General features: G+C 36.5%; 1 protein-coding gene, 1 non-coding gene and 1 pseudogene across 3 annotated transcripts in view; 2 read left to right on the top strand and 1 right to left on the bottom strand.

The window, feature by feature from the left end:
• Positions 1 to 19,754, top strand: part of LRCH2 (leucine rich repeats and calponin homology domain containing 2) — a 92,347-nt gene extending 72,593 nt beyond the window's left edge. Inside the window, exons 15-21 of one of the 2 annotated variants that reach the window (XM_065900552.1) lie at positions 3,384 to 3,428; positions 6,676 to 6,726; positions 8,969 to 9,026; positions 9,788 to 9,900; positions 10,082 to 10,219; positions 10,373 to 10,450; positions 19,635 to 19,754. In XM_065900552.1, the coding sequence (XP_065756624.1) occupies positions 3,384 to 3,428; positions 6,676 to 6,726; positions 8,969 to 9,026; positions 9,788 to 9,900; positions 10,082 to 10,219; positions 10,373 to 10,450; positions 19,635 to 19,754 (603 nt within the window). The remainder of the gene's footprint in view (positions 1 to 3,383; positions 3,429 to 6,675; positions 6,727 to 8,968; positions 9,027 to 9,787; positions 9,901 to 10,081; positions 10,220 to 10,372; positions 10,451 to 19,634) is intronic. The other variant, XM_065900553.1, reaches the window with a different exon arrangement.
• On the bottom strand, positions 317 to 550 carry LOC136142430 (ATP synthase subunit f, mitochondrial pseudogene; annotated as a pseudogene).
• Positions 7,058 to 7,186, top strand: LOC136143158 (small nucleolar RNA SNORA35). Its single transcript, XR_010657857.1, has one exon. It is a non-coding gene; the product is annotated as a small nucleolar RNA SNORA35 (small nucleolar RNA).
• Positions 19,755 to 20,223: the final 469 nt, after the last annotated feature.

Genomic DNA, 20,223 nt, shown 5'->3' with positions numbered 1-20,223 from the left:
ATTGGTGCCTGGGCTTCAGTAGTTGTGGCACATGGGCTCAGTAGTTGTGGCTCGTGGGCTCTAGAGTGTAGGCTCAGTGGTTGTGGCACACGGGCTTAGTTGCTCCGTGGCATGTGGGATCTTCCCGGACCAGGGCTCGAACCTGTGTCCCCTGCACTGGCAGGCGAATTCTTAACCACTGCACCACCAGGGAAGTCCCTACCAGTCATCTTTTTTCAGATGTTAATTCTCAGTTAGGATATGAAAGGACTCAGCAAAGATCAGGGCTGCTGGGCAAAGAAGGTCATGGTCAGGAATGCAGACTGCGTCCTCCTTTTCAGTGGTACTTGCATAACTGCTCATGTTTGAGTTCCTTGTAAGAAAGGCAGTAGTTGAAAAGCACATAAGCATGGAAAGTCCAGTGAAATACTTGTAATACTCATAGTAACCTCTTTGAAACTCTCCAGCAGTGCCTTTAGGGGTGAAATCCTGCATCAGTATCAAGCTTGGGCAGCTCCCCTGTTTTGACATCCATGAGTTTCTTCGCCTTCACTAGTATGCCTGATGCCATCTTGGGGTCCTGGTGTCCAACTGTCTAAATGTCACTTTTTTGTTGAAGTAGAACAAGAACAAGTGTCATCAGTGACTTTGTGCCTAAGGATGGCAAATAGGTTTATTCGCACATGCCAACTCTATTCAGTGGCTACCTGGAACATTGGATTGAAAGTATATTGAGGCTATGTCTGGAATCAGCTGGAAAGAGCACTTTGGTAGATTAGTGATAGTTGTCATAAGTCATAGGAGAGACAGTGGAGGAATTTAGGTCTTGTATTTGTCATCCCTAATGCTGCTCATCCTCCAGTTTGTGGTTGAGCTATCAGGTAGGTTATCTATTTTTCCAAGAGTTATGGAAGATAATGCTGCATAAGTAAAAGGGGCTATTAACTAGAACCTTGAATGCCAGGCAGAGAAATTTGGACATAATCTGAAAGTTAGGTTTTTTCAACAGAAGAGTCATGAGTTGCATGTAGTATTTTGAAAAGGTCAATCTGCCACTGATTTGCAGGATAATTACCGGCGAGGAGGAATCAGAAGAACTTTAGTGGTTGTCATAACTGTATTTCCTTGATTTCCTGCTCCTAAAAACAAGCACTGTTTTTACATTCTAGAATTTGTGATAGTAAGCATATTACCTCTGTGCCTTAGTATAAAATGGAGATAATATTGGGTTGGCCAAAAAGTGCCTTTGGTTTTTAATTTAAAAAAAAAGACACAGTTTTCATTTTCACCAAGAACTTTATTGAACAACATATTCACTCTTTTGTTCCACTACTTTTTCCCATTTTTCAGGCAACTTCATAATTCCATCTTCCCAAAACTTTTTGTCTTTTTGAGCAAAGAACTGTTCCAGGTGCCTTTTACAGTTTTCCAGGGAATTGAAATTTTTTTCGTTAAGAGAATTTTGTAAAGACCTAAATAAATGGAAACCCAAAGGTGCAATGTCTGAATATGGCGGATGAATCAGAACTTCCCAGCCAAGCTGTAACAGTTTTCGCCTGGTCATCAAAGAAACATGGGGTCTTGCGTTATCCTGATGGAAGATTATGCGTTTTCTGTTGACTAATTCTGGACGCTTTTCATTGAGTGCTGCTTTCAGTTGGTCTAAGTGGGAGCAGTACTTGTTGGAATTAATCGTTTGGTTTTCCGGAAGGAGCTCATAATAGAGGACTCCCTTCCAATCCCACCATATACACAACATCACCTTCTTTGGTTGAAGACCAGCCTTTGGCATGGTTGGTGGTGTTTCATTTTGCTTGCCCCATGATCTCTTCCATTCCACATTATTATACAGTATCCACTTTTTATCTCCTGTCACAATTTGTTTTAAAAACAAAACTTTTTCGTTACGTTTAAGTAGAGAATCGCATGCAGAAATATGGTCAGGAAGGTTTTTTTCACTTAAGTTACGTGGAACCCAAACATCAAAGCGATTAACATAACCAAGTTGGTGGAAATGATTTTCAACACTTGATTTGGATATTTTGAGTATGTCGGCTATCTCCTGCATGGTATAACGTTGAGTGTTCTCAGTTAATGTCTCAATTTGATCGCTATCAACTCCAATTGGCCTACCCGACTGTGGAGCATTGTCCAGCAAGAAATCTCCAGCACAAAACTTAGCAAACCACTTTTGACACGTTCGATCAGTCACAGCACCTTGTCCATACACTGCACAAACCTTTTTATGCATTTTGGTTGCGTTTTTACCTTTCTTGAAATAACAAAGCATAATATGCTGAAAATGTTGCTCTTTTGTTCCATCTTTTTTTTTTTTTTTTTTTTTTTGCGGTATACGGGCCTCTCACTGTTGTGGCCTCTCCCGTTGCGGAGCACAGGCTCCGGACGCACAGGCTCAGCGGCCATGGCTTACGGGCCCAGCCGCTCCGTGGCATGTGGGATCTTTCCGGACCGGGGCATGAACCCGTGTCCCCTGCATCGGCAGGCAGACTCTCAACCACTGTGCCACCAGGGAAGCCCTGTTCCATCTTTAATATTAAAATGGCTATACAAAAATTTAACAATTTTGATAAGTCTTTTTTAAAATGCAAGCTGATATGACAGCTGTCACATACAATCTAACAAAATTGTTTTGAATGAAGTTAAAGACAACTAAGTGCTGCTAGAGCCATCTTGCAGAAAAAACTGAATGAACCTTTTGGCCAACCCAATACTATTTACCTCAGGGTTGTTAAGAATATTAAATGGGTTCATACATGTAACACACTTCAATCAGTGCACGGTGTATAGTAAGCACTGGTATAAGTGTTATTATCACTGTTACTGTTATTGTATAGTCAATATATACATTTAATGTAGTATTTTTTTAACCTAAAATCAGTAGGTTTCTTAAAAATGGATGACATTTTTGAATGGTGAGATTACAGGCTAGGCGTGAGATAGTGGGGCCTAGAATAGAATAATATTTGAGAGAATTCAGAAGAAGTAAGTCTGAGGGAGATCACAGAAAGAATTGACTTCTTGATGTTTTGTAAATAGCGGATTAAGAAAAAGGAGGATTTAAGACAGCACTCAGATAGCAAACCTGAATGAATGGGAAATGGATTGGTTTAGGAAGGAAATGTTACTTGATGTATGTACTTAGAACAATGCCTTGCACATAGAAAGTACTGTTTTGTGTTAGCTATTAGTAAGTAGTAGGACTGTTTAAACTGGTTATGTAATTACACAGTTTATTTATCTTTACATATAATTTACATTCTATATATAATTTAGATAATTTAATAAAAGTACCAAAATGTGAATAAACCTCATATATAATTTACTACTTAGAGAATTTATTTGTTCAAGGAAAAATAAAATAATGTGATTTAAATATTTTTCAGTATAAATCATCAAGGAAGAGTTCAAGTGGCAATGAAAACGATGAGGTGAGAAAACAGGGTAATATTAGCAATTGTTTAAAATATTTACTTTCACATGTAGTTGGCTCAGTCAGAGTAAAATGTAATTCATCTTTCAGTTTGTTATTGATTTAATGCACAAGTTTTCTCCAATAATAAAAACTGAGCATCGTTAGACAATTATTAATTTAATCATGTAATTTCCATCTGTCCTTTGTAGTTCAGCTTTAGAATTTTATTAACATTCATCTTGAAACTAATTAATTTAAAATTTTTACATTTTCCTATATTTTATCTTCTTAAATCAACCTGGTGGTCAATTGAGATTTTTCCTTTGGAATTTGTTAATCTCTTTTCACAGCTCTGTATACTATTTCAACACTTAAAATTAGATTTCTACAGTTTGTGCATTACTATAAATTTTTCTACCTCATCATTTTAAGCTGTACAGCAGCCTGGCATTTTTGATGTTTGTTTGTTTTATTGTTTTTTGCGGTACGCGGGCCTCTCACTGCTGTGGCCTCTCCCGTTGCGGGGCACAGGCTCCAGACACGCAGGCTCAGCGGCCATGGCTCATGGGCCCAGCCACTCCGCGGCATGTGGGACCCTCCCGGGCCGGGGCATGAACCCGTGTCCCCTGCATCGGCAGGCGGACTCTCAACCACTGCACCACCAGGGAAGCCCAGCCTGGCATTTTTGAAATGATACAGTCTCATCACCATGAATACTTAAGCTTTGTGTATTTTTGTTTGGAAGGATTGGTAATTCATTTGATGTTGGATACTTGGCAGGGTTTCTGAAAACTTTAATTTTAGGAAATGGAATCACCAAAAAAACGTTTGTTGTACCTGAGCTAGAAGTTCAGCTTGGATATTTTCCCTGTCCCTTTATATATTATATCCACTTTGATCCTGCCTGCTTCAATATCTAATCAGTTACCAAAACCTTTTTTTTTTTGATACAGAAATATTCTGAATACATTCCCCACCTGCATTTCTGCTCTGGCACAGGCCCTCCTCATTTCTTGCCTGTATTACTGCAATAGCATCCTTGATCTTCTCCCTTTCTCCAGTCCATTCACCTCTCTGCTGCAAATGATTGTTTCAAAGAACACAAATATGATCAGGCCATTCCCTTGCTTAGAAAACTTCACTGTCTCCTCATCACTTAGAAGGTAAATTCAAGGTCCTCCTTCATTAAGCTCCTGCTTACCACATCAGCCTCAACTCACGATTTGCCTTCCTTTCACCATACTGTCCAAAAATGTGGAATTACAAGGTTTTCTGCACTCATCCTTACATTTATTGCTTTTTTTAAAACATTTTTATTGGAGTATAATTGCTTTACAATGTTGTGTTAATTTCTGCTGTACAACAAAGTGAATCAGCTATACATATACATATATCCCCATATCCCCTCCCTCTTGAGCCTCCCTCCCACCTTCCCTATTCCACCCCTCTAGGTGGGCACAAAGCACCAAGCTGATCTCCCTGTGCTATACAGCAGCTTCTCACTAGCTATCCATTTTACATTTGGTAGTGTATATATGTCAGTGCTACTCTCTCACTTCATCCCAGCCTCCCCTTCCCCTTCCCTACGTCCTCAAGTCCATTCTCTACGTCTGCGTCTTTATTCCTGTCCTGCCTCTAGGTTCTAAAGAAACATTTTTTTATTCCATATATATGTGTTAGCATACGGCATTTGTTTTCTCTTTCAGACTTACTTCACTCTGTATGACAGTCTCTAGGTCCAGCCACCTCACTATAAATAGCTCAATTTCGTTTCTTTTTATGGCTGAGTAATATTCCATTGTATATATGTGCCACATCTTCTTTATCCATTCATCTGATGATGGACACTTAGGTTGTTTCCATCTCTGGGCTATTGTAAATAGTGCTGCAATGAACATTGGTGTACATATGATTTTTGAATTATCGTTTTCTCAGGGTATATGCCCAGTAGTGGAATTGCTGGGTCATATGGTAGTTCTATGTGTAGTTTTTTAAGGAACCTCCATACTGTTCTCCACAGTGGCTGTATCAATTTACATTCCCACCAACAGTGCAAGAGTGTTCCTCATGACATTTTTTTTCTTATATTCCATATATATGTGTTAGCATACGGTATTTGTCTTTCTCTTTCTGACTTACTTAACTCTGTATGACAGACTCTAGGTCCATCCACCTCAGTACAGATAACTCAATTTCATTTCTTTTTATGGCTGAGTAATATTCCATTGTATATATGTGCCACATCTTCTTTATCCATTCATCTGTCAATGGACATTTAGGTTGCTTCCATGTCCTGGCTATTATTACTTCTGTGCCTTTGTCCTTGTTGTCCTCTCATCTTGGAATATTGTTAAACATCTACTCAGTTTTTTAGTTTCTCAGGAAACTTGATTTTATCCACCACCCCCACTGTTTCCCCAAGTGCCCCTTATCTGTGCCTCATAATATATCATGCATAGCTCTATCCTTATACTGAAAAGATTGTACTACCCATGTAAATGAATCTGTTTTCACCCTAGACTGAGAGATCCTTGAGTGGATGATATTTTACTAAATTTCAGTGTTCTCAGTGTCTAGCACCAGTGTCTGACATATAGTAGATAGTAATCATTTGTTGATGATGAATACATGTCCTCTTTGGTATGCATATTCAAGATTAAATGTTAAGAATTTTGTATTTGTTTAGTAGTAGTGGTTGAAAAAACATGGACCATTTAGTAGTATTTTATGCAATTCAATTAATTCTTTGTCATTATTTCTAAGCCTATGTTAGATACACATAATTTTCCAGGTAAATGTTATTATTTGGCGTGATGGAATTTTTGCATGCTTCCATGTACCTGTCTCAGATGGTAACATATTGTTGCCATTTCCCATCAGGAATTAATCTTAACACATGGCTATTTTCTAAGAAATATAGAAAGGTTTTTCATTTGTGATATTTAAAGGAAATACATTTATAAGAAAATATTTGATGTAAGTAGATACTACTTCTAAAACTTTAAAGGGCTTATGAATCACCTGAAATACAGATTCTGATTCATTAGGTCTTGGGTGGGGCCTGAGATTCTGCATTTCTAACAAGCTCCCAGAGGATGCTGATGCTACTGGTCCACAGACCACACTTTGGCAAGGTGGTAGATGGCATTTTCCAGATTCTTCCTTTAGTAGTTAATCAAAAAATTTTCAGTTTTCCTTTTATATGTCTAAATCATCATTCATATTTTAATTTCATCTTTCATCTTCTTGTTTTTATATTTTAGCAAGACAGTGATAATGCTAATATGTCACCACAATCTCCAGTATCATCTGAGGTACAAGTTCTGTTTTTAAATGTGTTTACATAGGTTTCTTTGTCTCTTCTCTCTAACCTCATCTTTCTTTTTTTTAAGTGTAATTTATTCACCCATATTTAAAAATCCATAGTAGGTTAATTTATACAAACCTAGCCTATAAAAAATTCTAAGAACACCATATTTTTGAACAAATATTCATAATCAATATCACTTAAATTAGTTATTGAAAAATGCCTATAGATCACAGAAAATAATTCACTTTATACATTTTTTATGTTTTATAATTCATCCATATTTTGAAATCAATGATAAGAACAGCTTTCAGATTTTAAATTTGAAAAAAGTACTTCAGCATTGTGCAATGGCCTTTGGTTTTTCTCATAACCAGTTAGGTCTGAAAGCAATGCAAGAAAAACTTCCTTTTTCCACGAGAAACATCCCTGTAGTGGGTTGTTCCTATCGACAGGAGGGTACACCTTTCCTAGCATCTTAGACCTAAGGAGGAGCATGGGGAGAAGGGGTAGATGAAAGTTAGAGTTTCTGAGATCTCAACCAAATACTTTGGTGGTTTGAATGATTAACTCTTCTAATTTAGTTAAACCTATTGCTTCACAATAAGAGATAAATTTAAAAAATTCTAAACAGTATCTCTTTTACTTCAGATTACTTTAGTATTCTAAAAGTGTATTGGCATTAGTAAATAGATGATTATGTGTTCATTTGGTGAATTCAGAACTTTGTCTAAACGTTTGGATGATCCAAATTCACCATATAACTTTGGTTAATTAGCCAGTATTTCATCTTATATAGGTGGTGTTAATTTTTTAAAAAGCCAGGATTCTTTGTCTATTGTTTTGGGTGAGTTGCATTATAAAACTGTTAAATGGACGTGGACATTAATTTTATAAATATGTTTCTAAATTATTTATATGGCAGGAAAATGATTTGCATTCTTTTAGAAAATAATTTAAATTAGGATATCCTAAAATTAGTCTTTGTCACATGCTTTTGTAAATCCTTTTTTTACTTTCAGTTATAACAAATGTAAGTGCTGCCTTATTTAACTAGGTACTTTATGATTTTATGATCTGTGCTCATGGGGAGAGTATCAGTGCCAGTTTTCTCAAATAAATTATATTGCTTTTATAATACATTTTTCCTTACATTTGGATAAGTGAAAATTTTGTCTGGAAATTCATAACACTTTAACCGAAGTAATCAAGACACACTGAGGCTTGTAGAGGGATAGGGTGGTGAGCATGTATTTTAGAAGCTCAACTGACTTTCAACTTGAATTGCTTATCATATGTTAATCAGAAAATTAAGAGAGTCAACAGAATTCTGATTGTTTTAGTTTCATCTGTGAAAGGAAAATGATAAAAACAATTAGTATAGTGCTTTACTATTAACAAAGTGCTTGCCTATACATTTAAACCTAAGAGCAGTCCCATGAGCTGGGTAGTATCCTCATCATTTTACAGCTGCAGAGACTGATAACTTTTCCTAAAGACTCCAGTCGATAAATGGTAGAGAAGTGACTGAAGCCCAAACTCTGGCTACTTCAGTTGTTGTACAGATTAAATAAGATGCTGCTAAAATTACATTATCTTTCCACCTTATAATTTACAAAGTGTTTTCTTTCAGTTATCTCACTTAATCTTTACAACATCCCATTTTAAAGGTGAAGGAACAGTTACAGAGAAATTAAATGTTTTGCTCAAGGCTTAGCCTAAACTTTCTGACTCTAAGTTCAGATTTTTAAAATATACCACGGTTCTTTCCAAAGCACACTACTGTGTGAAAGCACTTTGAAACAATGTGCATTCAGATAGAAGAAATAATACTTTATTATCTATCACTCTGCAGCCCCTATTAGTATGAATGTGTATATTTGCCTCAGATTATCCACTAAGGGTCAAGTCCATAGTAGGTACTGAGTAAGTTTTACTAATTTCACTTATCTTTTCATTGAAGCTTTTTTTCATTTTGGGGGAGACTTTAATCTGGTTCGTCATTCAAGAAATATCTATTTTATATGCTTCAATAATTTTCATTTTCCTTATACTATGAGGGAGAAGTCAATTAGCAAATATTTATAGACCTTTTAAAAGTGAAATATATCAATTTGAATTGAAATGCAGTTTACCTTTCTCTACTACACTAATCATGGAAAAAAATACTTCTCAAAATTGGAATGGATATGAATAACTACCTTGATTATTTTGAAAGAAAAGAGGTTTTATTTGTTTTTTGTTTTTAGGAGTATGATAGAACTGATGCTTTTTCACATGGTCCCTTTGGCTTGAAGCCTAGATCAGGTAAATATATATTCTGCAAATAAAATTTATTGGCTATATATGAAACGAGTTTCTCAGCTTAAATGGGATTGATTCCATAGTTTTAAGTACACATAGATTCTTTCCCCTCTCCTAAAAGTAATTTTCTCTTAACCTTATTTGTCTTTCCAATTCCCATTCCCCATTTCTTTCTTCCTCTTTACTTTCAAGCTCCTGAAACCTCAGCTTTTTGCCTTAGATATACTGCAGTCTTATTTCTACTCTACTGTGACTGCTATTAGAATGACCACTCTGCCAGCAGACCAAACACTGTTTGAAATTATAGCACTCCATTATATTGTGGTTTTAAAAAGGGATCTTTTCGCATTTGGCAAGCCCAAAAGAAAATGGATCCATGTTACTTGGCAAGGTATTGAATTATAGTTTTTATTCGTGAATAACTGTATTGACCTTCAAGAATAATTTCCTTTTTCTTTAAAGATAATAAAGGCTGATTTGTGTTCAGTAATAATTCTTAACCTGGATCATAAGTTTCTAATAATATATGTTTAAGTAAGAACATGTATAGGTGGTAGAAATTGTTACACTTGTCTTCCCTGTTACTTTCAATTATGCAAATAAGCAGATTTCAGTTATATTCTGTAAAAAATATTTAGAATTTATTAATAATAATAGTGTTTTATGTCATTTTGTTCTGGTTCTTTTTATCATGTCTCTTTCCCCACCGATGGTTGATCCTTCCTGTTAACTTTGTAATAAGCTAGGAAATTTCTGTTTTATAGCTTTTAGCCGCTCATCTCGTCAGGAATATGGGGCAGCAGATCCAGGTTTTACAATGAGAAGAAAGATGGAACATCTACGGGAAGAACGAGAGCAAATACGACAACTTCGCAATGTAAGTCATATTGACCTTTCAGGTCTCCTTTATAGAAATGGGTTTAACGTGGGAAATTAACAAGGTATATTTTATTTTCAGTACTCTTTAAAATTTTAGATTACATAATGATTAGTTGTATAAATATATAACATATATGTTTAGATAGAATATCTGTGATTTATACCCATTTTTTTTGTAGAATCTCGAATCCAGGTTAAAAGTAATTTTGCCTGATGACATTGGAGCTGCACTGATGGATGGGGTTGTTCTTTGCCATTTAGCCAATCACATAAGGCCACGCTCTGTAGCTAGTATTCATGTGCCATCACCAGCAGTGGTAAGTTTTGTCTGCAATTTGTTAGTTCTCTAAAGGAAGATAGAGCTTCTTGAAACAATCTTTAAATAATATACTTCAATAAATCTAATTTTCAGTTTTTATTAATTTCGTATAAATATACCTGAAAATATACCTTTTTTTCTTACGTTACAGCCTAAACTTAGCATGGCAAAATGTCGAAGAAATGTAGAAAATTTTCTTGATGCTTGTAAAAAGCTGGGTGTCTCACAGGTAATTATTTTTCTAACAAAATGATCATTTAATTATTAATTTATTGCATGCAAACTGGATTCTTCTTCACAGTAGGAATGAGTAATGCTTTCTGAACATGAAAATGAATACCTTCCCTTGGTACCTTCTACTGAGTCTCAGCTTCAACTGTAACAGCTATCTAATGAATGATTTTAAGCTGCTTTTAAAGTAATTGTAGAAATAGTTTCAGTTTTTCACCATTGAGGGTGATGTTGGCTGTGGCTTTGTCATATATGGCCTTTATTATGTTGAGGAAAGTTCCCTCTGTGCCTACTTTCTGCAGGGTTTTTATCATAAATGGTGTTGAATTTTGTCGAAAGCTTTCTCTCCATCTATTGAGATGATCATATAGTTTTTCTCCTTCAATTTGTTAATAATGGTGTATCACGTTGATTGACTTGCGTATATTGAAGAATCCTCGCATTCCTGGGATAAACCCCACTTGATCATGGTGTATGATCCTTTAAATGTGCTGTTGCATTCAGTTTGCTAGTATTTTGTGGAGGATTTTTGCATCTATGTTCATCAGTGATATTGGCCTGTAGTTTTCTTTCTTTGTGACATCTTTGTCTGGTTTTGGTATCAGGGTGATGGTGGCCTCGTAGAATGAGTTTGGGAGTGTTCCTCCCTCTGCTATATTTTGGAAGAGTTTGAGAAGGATAGGTGTTAGCTCTTCTCTAAATGTTTGATAGAATTCGCCTGTGAAGCCATCTGGTCCTGGGCTTTTGTTTGTTGGAAGATTTTTTTTTTTTTGCAGTGCGCAGGCCTCTCACTGTTGTGGCCTCTCCCGTTGCGGAGCACAGGCTCCAGACGCACAGGCTCAGCGGCCATGGCTCACGGGCCTAGCCGCTCCACGGCACGTGGGATCTTCCCGGACCGGGGCACGAACCCGTGTCCCCTGCATCGGCAGGCAGACGCTCAACCACTGCGCCACCAGGGAAGCCCTGTTGGAAGATTTTTAATCACAGTTTCAATTTCAGTGCTTGTGATTGGTCTGTTCATATTTTCTATTTCTTCCTGGTTCAGTCTTCGCAGGTTGTGCATTTCTAAGAATTTGTCCATTTCTTCCAGGTTGTCCATTTTATTGGCATATAGTTGCTTATAGTAATCTCTCATGATCCTTTGTATTTCTGCAGTGTCAGTTTTTACTTCCCCTTTTTCATTTCTAGTTCTATTGATTTGAGTCTTCTCCCTTTTTTTCTTGATGAGTCTGGCTAATGGTTTATCAATTTTGTTTATCTTCTCAAAGAATCAGCTTTTAGTTTTATTGATCCTTGCTGTCGTTTCCTTCATTTCTTTTTCATTTATTTCTGATCTGATTTTTATGATTTCTTTCCTTCTGCTAACTTTGGGGTTTTTTGTTCTTATTTCCCTAATTGCTTTAGGTGTAAGGTTAGGTTGTTTATTTGAGATATTTCTTGTTTCTTAAGGTAGGATTGTATTACCCTAAACTTCCCTCTTACAACTGCTTTTGCTGCATCCCATAGGTGTTGGGTGGTTGTGTTTCCATTGTCATTTGTTTCTAGGTGTTTTTTGAGTTCCTCTTTGATTTCTTCAGTGATCTCTTGGTTATTAAGTAGTGTATTGTTTAGCCTCCAAGTGTTTCTGTTTTTTACAGATTTTTTCCTGTAATTGATATCTAGTCTCATAGCGTTGTGGTCAGAAAAGATACTTGACACGATTTCAGTTTTCTTAAATTTACCAAGGCTTGATTTGTGACCCAAGATATGATCTGTCCTGGAGAATGTTCTATGAGCACTTGAAAAGAGTGTGTATTTTGTTGTTTTTGGATGGAATGTCCTATAAATATCAATTAAGTCCATCTTGTTTAATGTACCAAATAAAGCTTGTGTTTCCTTATTTTCATTTTGGATGATCTGTCCATTGGTGAAAGTGGGGTGTTAAAGTCCCCCACTATGATTGTGTTACTATCGATTTCCCCTTTTATGTCTGTTAGCATTTGCCTTTGTATTGAGGTGCTCCTATGTTGCGTGCATAAATATTTACAATTGTTATATCTTCTTCTTGGATCGATCCCTTGATCATTATGTAGTGTCCTTCTTTGTCTCTTGTAATAGTCTTTGTTTTAAAGTCTATTTTGTCTGATATGAGAATTGCTACTCCAGCTTTCTTCTGATTTCTATTTGCATGGAATATCTTTTCCATACCCTCACTGTCCGTCTGTATGTGTCCCTAGGTCTGAAGTGGGTCTCTTGTAGACAACATATATACGGGTCTTGTTTTTGTATCCATTCAGCCAGTCTATGTCTTTTGGTGGGAGCATTTAGTCCATTTACATTTAAGGTAATTATCGATATGTATGTTCCTATTCCCATTTTCTTAATTGATTTGGGTTCATTATTGTAGGTCTTTTCTTTCTCTTGTGTTTCCTGCCTAGAGGAGTTCCTCTAGCATTTGTTGTAAAGCTGGTTTGGTGGTGCTGAATTCTCTTAGCTTTTGCTTGCCTGTAAAGGTTTTAATTTCTCCATCAAATCTGAATGAGATCCTTGCTGTGTAGAGTAATCTTGGTTCTAGATTTTCCTCTTTCATCACTTTAAATATGTCCTGCCACTCCCTTCTGGCTTGCAGAGTTTCTGCTGAAAGATCAGCTGTTAACCTTATGGGGATGCTCTTGTGTGTTATTTGTTGTTTTTCTGTTACTGCTTTTAATATTTTTTCTTTGTATTTAATTTTTGATAGTTTGATTAATATGTGTCTTGGTGTGTTTCTCTTTGGATTTTTCCTGAATGGGACTCTCTGTGCTTCCTTGACTTGATTAACTATTTCTTTTCCCATATTAAGGAAGTTTTCAACTATAATCTCTTCAAAGATTTTCTCAGTCCCTTTCTTTTTCTCTTCTTCTTCTGGGACACCTGTAATTCGAATGTTGGTGCCTATAATGTTGTCCCAGAGGTCTCTGAGACTGTCCTCAATTCCTTTCATTCTTTTTTCTTTATTTTGCTCTGTAGTATTTATTTCCACTGTTTTATCTTCCAGGTCACTTATCCATTCTTCTGCCTCAGTTATTCTGCTGTTGATCCCTTCTAGAGAATTTTTAATTTCATTTATTGTGTTTTTCATCACTGTTTGTTTGCTCTTTAGTTCTTCTAGGTCCTTGTTAAACGTTTCTTGTATTTTCTCCATTCTATTTCCAAGATTTTGGATCATCTTTACTATCATTATTCTGAATTCTTTTTCAGGTAGACTGCCTATTTCCTCTTCATTTGTTTGGTCTGGTGGGTTTTTATCTTGCTCCTTCATGTGCTGTGTGTTTTTCTGTCTTCTCGTTTTGCTTATCTTACTGTGTTTGGGGTCTCCTTTTTGCAGGCTGCAGGTTCATAGTTCCCATTTTTTTTGGTGTCTGTCCCCAGTGGCTAAGGTTGGCTCAGTGGGTTGTGTAGGCTTCCTGGTGGAGGGGACTAGTGCCTCTGTTCTGGTGGATGAGGCTGGATCTTGTCTTTCTGGTGGGCAGGTCCATGTCTGGTGGTGTGTTTTGGGGTGTCTGTGGCCTTATTATGATTTTAGGCAGCCTCTCTGCTAATGGGTGGGGTTGTGTTCCTGTCTTGCTAGTTGTTTGGCATAGGATGTCCAGCACTGTAGCTTGCTGGTTGTTGAGTGAAGCTGGGTGCTGGTGTTGAGATGGAGATCTCTGGGAGGTTTTTGCCGTTTGATATTATGTGGAGCTGGGAGGTCTCTTGTAGACCAGTGTCCTGAAGTTGGCTCTCCCACCTCAGAGGCACAGCCCTGATGCCTGGCTGGGGCACTAAGAGCCTGTCATCAACATGGCACGAAACTCCAGAACTCCACACTCCTGAGGCCCCTGTCTGGATGTGCCACCTCTCCCCTTCTGTGCAGGTCCAGTTAATTTTTATATGTGTTGAAAAGTATGGATTGAAGTTATCTTTTTTTAGGCCTGGGATTGGGTTACACACATTTTTTTTTAACATTATTATTGAGATATAATTAACATACCCTAAAATTCACCCATTTAAAGTGTATAATTCAATGATTTTTAGTATAGTCACAGAGTTGGGCAGCAGTCTAAGTGTAGAATATTTTTTTGTTTTTTGCATTTTTGAGTGTTTTATTTATATGAAACTGGATAAAATGTGTTTATTTCTCAGACAGAAAAGACATGTGGAGGTAGAAATGTACCTTTCAACTATTCATGGGTACACAGGTACACTGGGGAGATTGTAAAAGTGCAGATTGTGATTCAGTAGGTCTGGTGGGCCTGAGTTCTAGTTTTTTCACAAGCTCATTTTTTTGTTTAACATCTTTATTGGAGTATAATTGCTTTACAATGGTGTGTTAGTTTCTGCTTTATAACAAAACGAATCAGTTATACATATACGTATGTTCCCATATATCTTCCCTCTTGCGTCTCCCTCCCTCCCACCCTCCCTATCCCACCCCTCTTGGTGGTCACAAAGCACCGAGCTGATCTCCCTGTGCTATGCGACTGCTTCCCACTAGCTATCTATTTTACATTTGGTAGTGTATATATGTCCATGCTACTCTCTCACTTTGTCACAGCTTACCCTTCCTCCTCCCCATGTCCTCAAGTCCATTCTCTAGTAGGTCTGTGTCTTTATTCCCGTCTTGCCTCTAGGTTCTTCATGACCATTTTTTTTAAGATACCATATATATGTGTTAGCATATGGTATTTGTTTTTCTCTTTCTGACTTTTCACTCTGTATAACAGTCTCTAGGTCCATCCACCCCACTACAAATAAACCAGTTTTGTTCCTTTTTATGGCTGAGTAGTAGTCCATTGTATATATGTGCCACATCTTCTTTATCCATTCATCTGTTGATGGACACTTAGGTTGCTTCCATGTCCTGGCTATTGTAAATAGAGCTGCAATGAACATTTTGGTACATGACTCTTTTTGAATTTTGGTTTTCTCAGGGTATATGCCCAGTAGTGGGATTGCTGGGTCATATGGTAGTTCTATTTGTAGTTTTTTAAGGAACCTCCATACTGTTCTCCATAGTGGCTGTACCAATTCACATTCCCTAAGTGTAGAATATTTTTATCACCCCAGAAAGAAACCTCTTACCTGTTAACAGTCCCTCTCCTGTTCTATCTCTTTGAATTTTCCTATTTTGGACATCACATATTAATGACATCATATGTTATGGGGTCTTTTGTGTCTGGCTTCTTTCATTTAGCATAATACTCTCAAGGTTCATCCATGTTGTAGCATAAAGCAGTACAGACATACCCAGTTTTATTGCACTTCACTTCATTGTGCTTCACAGATACTGCATTTTTTACGAATTGAAGGTTTGTGGCAACCCTGCATTGTCAGATGATGATTAGAATTTTTTAGCAAGAAAGTATTTTATAATTAAGGTTTGTTTTAAGACAGTGTTATTGCACACTAATAGATTGTAGTATAATGTAAACATACTTTTGTATTCACTAGGAAACAAAAGTTCATGTGACTTACTTTATTGTAATATTTGCTTTATTTTGGTGATCTAGAACTGGAGTCTCTATCTCTGAAATATGGCTCTACCTCATTTTTTAGGGCTCTATGTATATACCACAGTTTGTTTACCATTCATCAGTTGATGGATATTAGGGCTGTTTCCATTCATTGTTTATTATGAATAATGCTGCTATGCACATTCATGAACATGTTTTTGTTTGAAAATGTTTTAATTCTCTTAGTTAACTAGGTTATATGGTAGTTTATATGGTTGCTCTATGCTGGATTATATGGTAGCTCTATGTTTACCTTTCTGAGGAACTGCTAAGTTATTTTCTGATTTACATTACCAGCAGCAATGTATGAGGGTTCTAATTTCTCTGAATTCTCACCAACAATTATTATTGTCTACCTTTTTTTTTTTTTTTTTTTTTTTGCGGTACACGGGCCTCTCACTGTTGTGGTCTCTCCCGTTGCGGAGCACAGGCTCTGGACGCGCAGGTTCAGCAGCCATGGCTCACGGCCCCAGCCGCTCCGCGGCATGTGGAATCTTCCCGGACCGGTGCACGAACCCGTGTCCCCTGCATTGGCAGGCGGACTCGCAACCACTGCGCCACCAGGGAAGCCCTTGTCTACCTTTTTGATTCTAGTCATACTAGTGGGTCTGAAGTGGTCTCATTGTGGGTTTTTTTTTTTAATATTTATTTATTTATTTGGCTGCACCGGGTCTTAGTTGCGGCATGCCGGATCTAGTTCCCTGACCGGGGATCGAATCCGGGCCCCCTGCATTGGGAGCACAGAGTATTAACCACTGGACTACCAGGGAAGCCCTATTGTGGTTTTGATTAGCATTTCCTTAATGATTAATGATGTTGGGCATCTTTTTGTGTGCCTATTGACTATTTGTATATATTCTTTGGAGAAATGTCTTTTCAAATTCTGTGCTCATTTGTTAATTGAATTAGTCTCCTTTTTATTATTAACTTCTGTATATATTCCAGATACAGGTTCCTTATGAGAAATATGATTCTAATTTTCTGAGAGTTCTTACCACAAATGGATGTTGAATTTTGTCAAGTGCTTTTTCTACATCTGCTGAGTTAACATATTTTTTCTTTCACAGCATTGTGAATTACATCGGTTGATTTTCAGATATTAACTCAAACCTGGACTGCTGGGATAAACCCCACTTGGTCATGATGGATTTTGTTGTTGTTATTTTTATATTGTTGGATTCAATTTGCTAAAATTTTGTTTAGCCCTTTTGCATCTATGTTAGTGGGGTTATTAGTCTTCTGTTTTCTTTCTTTTAATGGTTTTGCCTGGTTTTGGTGTCCAGTAATGCTGACCTCATGGAACATGTTAGGGAGTATTCCCTGCTGTTCACTTTTCTTGAAGATTTGGGGTAGAATTGCTATTATTTCTTTATTAAATATTTAGTCAAATTCATTATTGAACCTTGAAGCCATCTAGGCAAGGGGTTTTCTTTGTGGGAAAGTATTTAATTACAATTCAATTTCTTTATTAGATATAGGGCTATTCTATTTTTCTGTTTGTTCTTGTATGAGCTTTGGTATACTGTATCTTTCAAAGAATTTGTCCATTTCATGTAGTTTGTCAAACTTATTGTTATAATGTTGTTTATAATGTCCCCCTTATTATCATTTTAGTATTTGTAGACTCTCTTGTGGTGTCACTTCTTTTATTCCTGATATTGGTAATTCTTGTATTTTCTCTCTTTTTTGTGATTAATCTAGCTAGGGATTTATGAATTGAGAAACATTTTCTCAATGAACTAATGTTTGGTTTCATTGATTTTTTTTTGCTATTATTTTCTCTTTTTTAATTTTATTGTTTTCCTCTCTCATCTTCATTATTTCCTTCTTTATGCTTACCATTGGTTTAATTTGCTTTTCTTTTTCTAGTTTCTAAGATGAGAGTTGAGGTCATTGATATGAAACCTGTTTTTCTTTTCTAATATATATTTTAGTGGTTTTTTGAATAAATAAGCAAAATATTAGGAGGGCAACAAATGTTGCAGTGAAAATGGAGTGAGAAGATAGTTTTTGAGAACTCTTGATAAATGAGATATTATCAGTAGTATTTGGTGATTGACTTATGGGAGTAAGGAGGAAAGAGACCACTATGATTCCCAGGTTTATGTTGAGAGAGATTGAATAGTGTATTACTCACTGAGGTATAGAATACAGAGGAGAAGTTAATTTAGTAAGAAGTAGTTCTGTTGTGGACATATTGATTTTGATATGTCTGTTGGATATCCATTTGGCTGTATCAAGTTGACATTTGTATCTGGAGCTCAATAGAGAGATCTTGGCAGGAAATAAAGACTTGAAAGTTATCAGGATGGAAAATATAGTTGTTACTATTTGGGAATAAGGACCCTGTCTTGCCAAGGCTTCCAATGTTTCTAGAACCACTGAATTAAAAAAAAAAAAAGTGGGCTTCCCTGGTGACGCAGTGGTTGAGAGTCCGCCTGCCGATGCAGGGGACACGGGTTCGTGCCCCGGTCTGGGAAGATCCCACATGCCGCGGAGTGGCTAGGCCCGTGAGCCATGGCTGCTGAGCCTGCGCGTCTGGAGCCTGTGTTCCGCAACGGGAGAGGCCACAACAGTGAGAGGCCCGCGTACTGCAAAAAAAAAAAAAAAAAAAAAAGTAATGTTTCTAGATTTTTAAAACACTGTGGTAGCTAACTAAAACAAATTATGAACCAGATGGGACCTGTAGATGGTCTGTTTGCCACCCAATGTATCCATTCTTATTTTCCTGAGATGAGCGAGTGTCCTACCTGAAGCAGTAGAATTCATTGTTTCTTCAAAAATGCTACCAAATTTATTTGTTGTGCACATGCATGCAGACCTTCAGTTAAAACCCTTGTAGTTTTGATGAGGCTTTGAGAATACCAAGGAGAGGATATAGTTTGAAAAGAGAAGAGGGTGAAGACAGAACCGTTGGTAACATTAAGATTGTTAGAAGATCAGTGAAGGCTAATGAAACCTAATGCAAAGTTGTCTCTGAACCCTCTTTCTCATAGAGTTGTGAATATCAAATGACACACGTGATGACTTAGAAGAGAAGGCAGTTGTTATTTATTATATTCTAGACTATTGGAACTAAGAAGCAACACATCACTAGAAGCTGGAGGGAAGTAACCTTAAGACAAAAAAAAAGTACTGAAGTGCTGTATACATCACAGACCATGGAACCTCAGAACTGATAGAAAGAACCAGAGTGGCTAGTTTTGTATAGGACTGAACAGTTTACAAAGTGGTTCCGTATATAGACTGCTGTGTTTGTTTCTCACACAGTTCCATTTTCAGGTTGAAAAAACAGAGTCTCAGGGAATTTTAGTACCTTTAGTACTTCATATGGCCCTTAGATCCCTTGGCTGGAAATGTAGTGCTCTTTCTGCTGTAGCACGAAAGCTTAGGGAACATTTAGCACCACTGTCTCACTTTAAAATATTTGCTTATTGTGTGTATCAGATCAACTTCAGGTCAAAATACAACCTGTAAAATAGAATTCCATACCATAAAAAAGTATTGAAACAGACATTTTAAAATTAGATTTTAATCTAATTAGAATTGTGTACTTTTAACTTGAAGTTTCATAAAAAGCATGTTTTAAACACCCAGTTCTGACTTTTTCAGGTTTTGCTACACTATTAAAAAGCAAATGTTCAGATATCATTTGTTCTTTTTTTTCAGGAAAGACTCTGTTTGCCTCATCATATTTTGGAAGAAAGAGGTCTTGTGAAAGTTGGTGTCACAGTTCAGGCTCTTCTTGAATTACCTACAACCAAGGCATCTCAGCTTTCTACGGCTTGATATAACATTTAAAAATCATAAGTGTCTAGTTTCATTTGAAGTGATTTCAAATATCTCAAATTTATGAATAAGAATGTCTAATCAAAAATAATTTTATTACATCAAGCCTTAGGTTTAAGAAATATTATGTTAAAACATTAAAATTCAATTTTGCATTGCCCAAACTTCTTTTGGGGGAAAACTGGATCAACTTAAGAGTTTTTGATAAATTCAAATTCTCTTTTTACTAAGTCAGCTGATAACCTTGATTATTTTTCAATAATCAGATTAATACTAAATTTAAAATGTGGTTTCAATTCAATAATCACATTAGGTTTAATTTTTTTTTATCATAGCATACTGGTGAACATGTGGATAAGGTAATCATTTTTTTACCAATTTAAAACAATTCTATATTTGAGTTATTTAATATGCTTGTAATTCTAGTTTATACATAATTTCTTCAATCTTTGGTCTTAGTTTTCTAGAA

Source organism: Phocoena phocoena, chromosome X (genome assembly GCF_963924675.1).
Source record: "Phocoena phocoena chromosome X, mPhoPho1.1, whole genome shotgun sequence".
NCBI lineage: Eukaryota > Metazoa > Chordata > Mammalia > Artiodactyla > Phocoenidae > Phocoena > Phocoena phocoena.
Note: the sequence above shows the minus strand (reverse complement) of the source record. Positions and strands in the feature narration are given on the sequence as shown.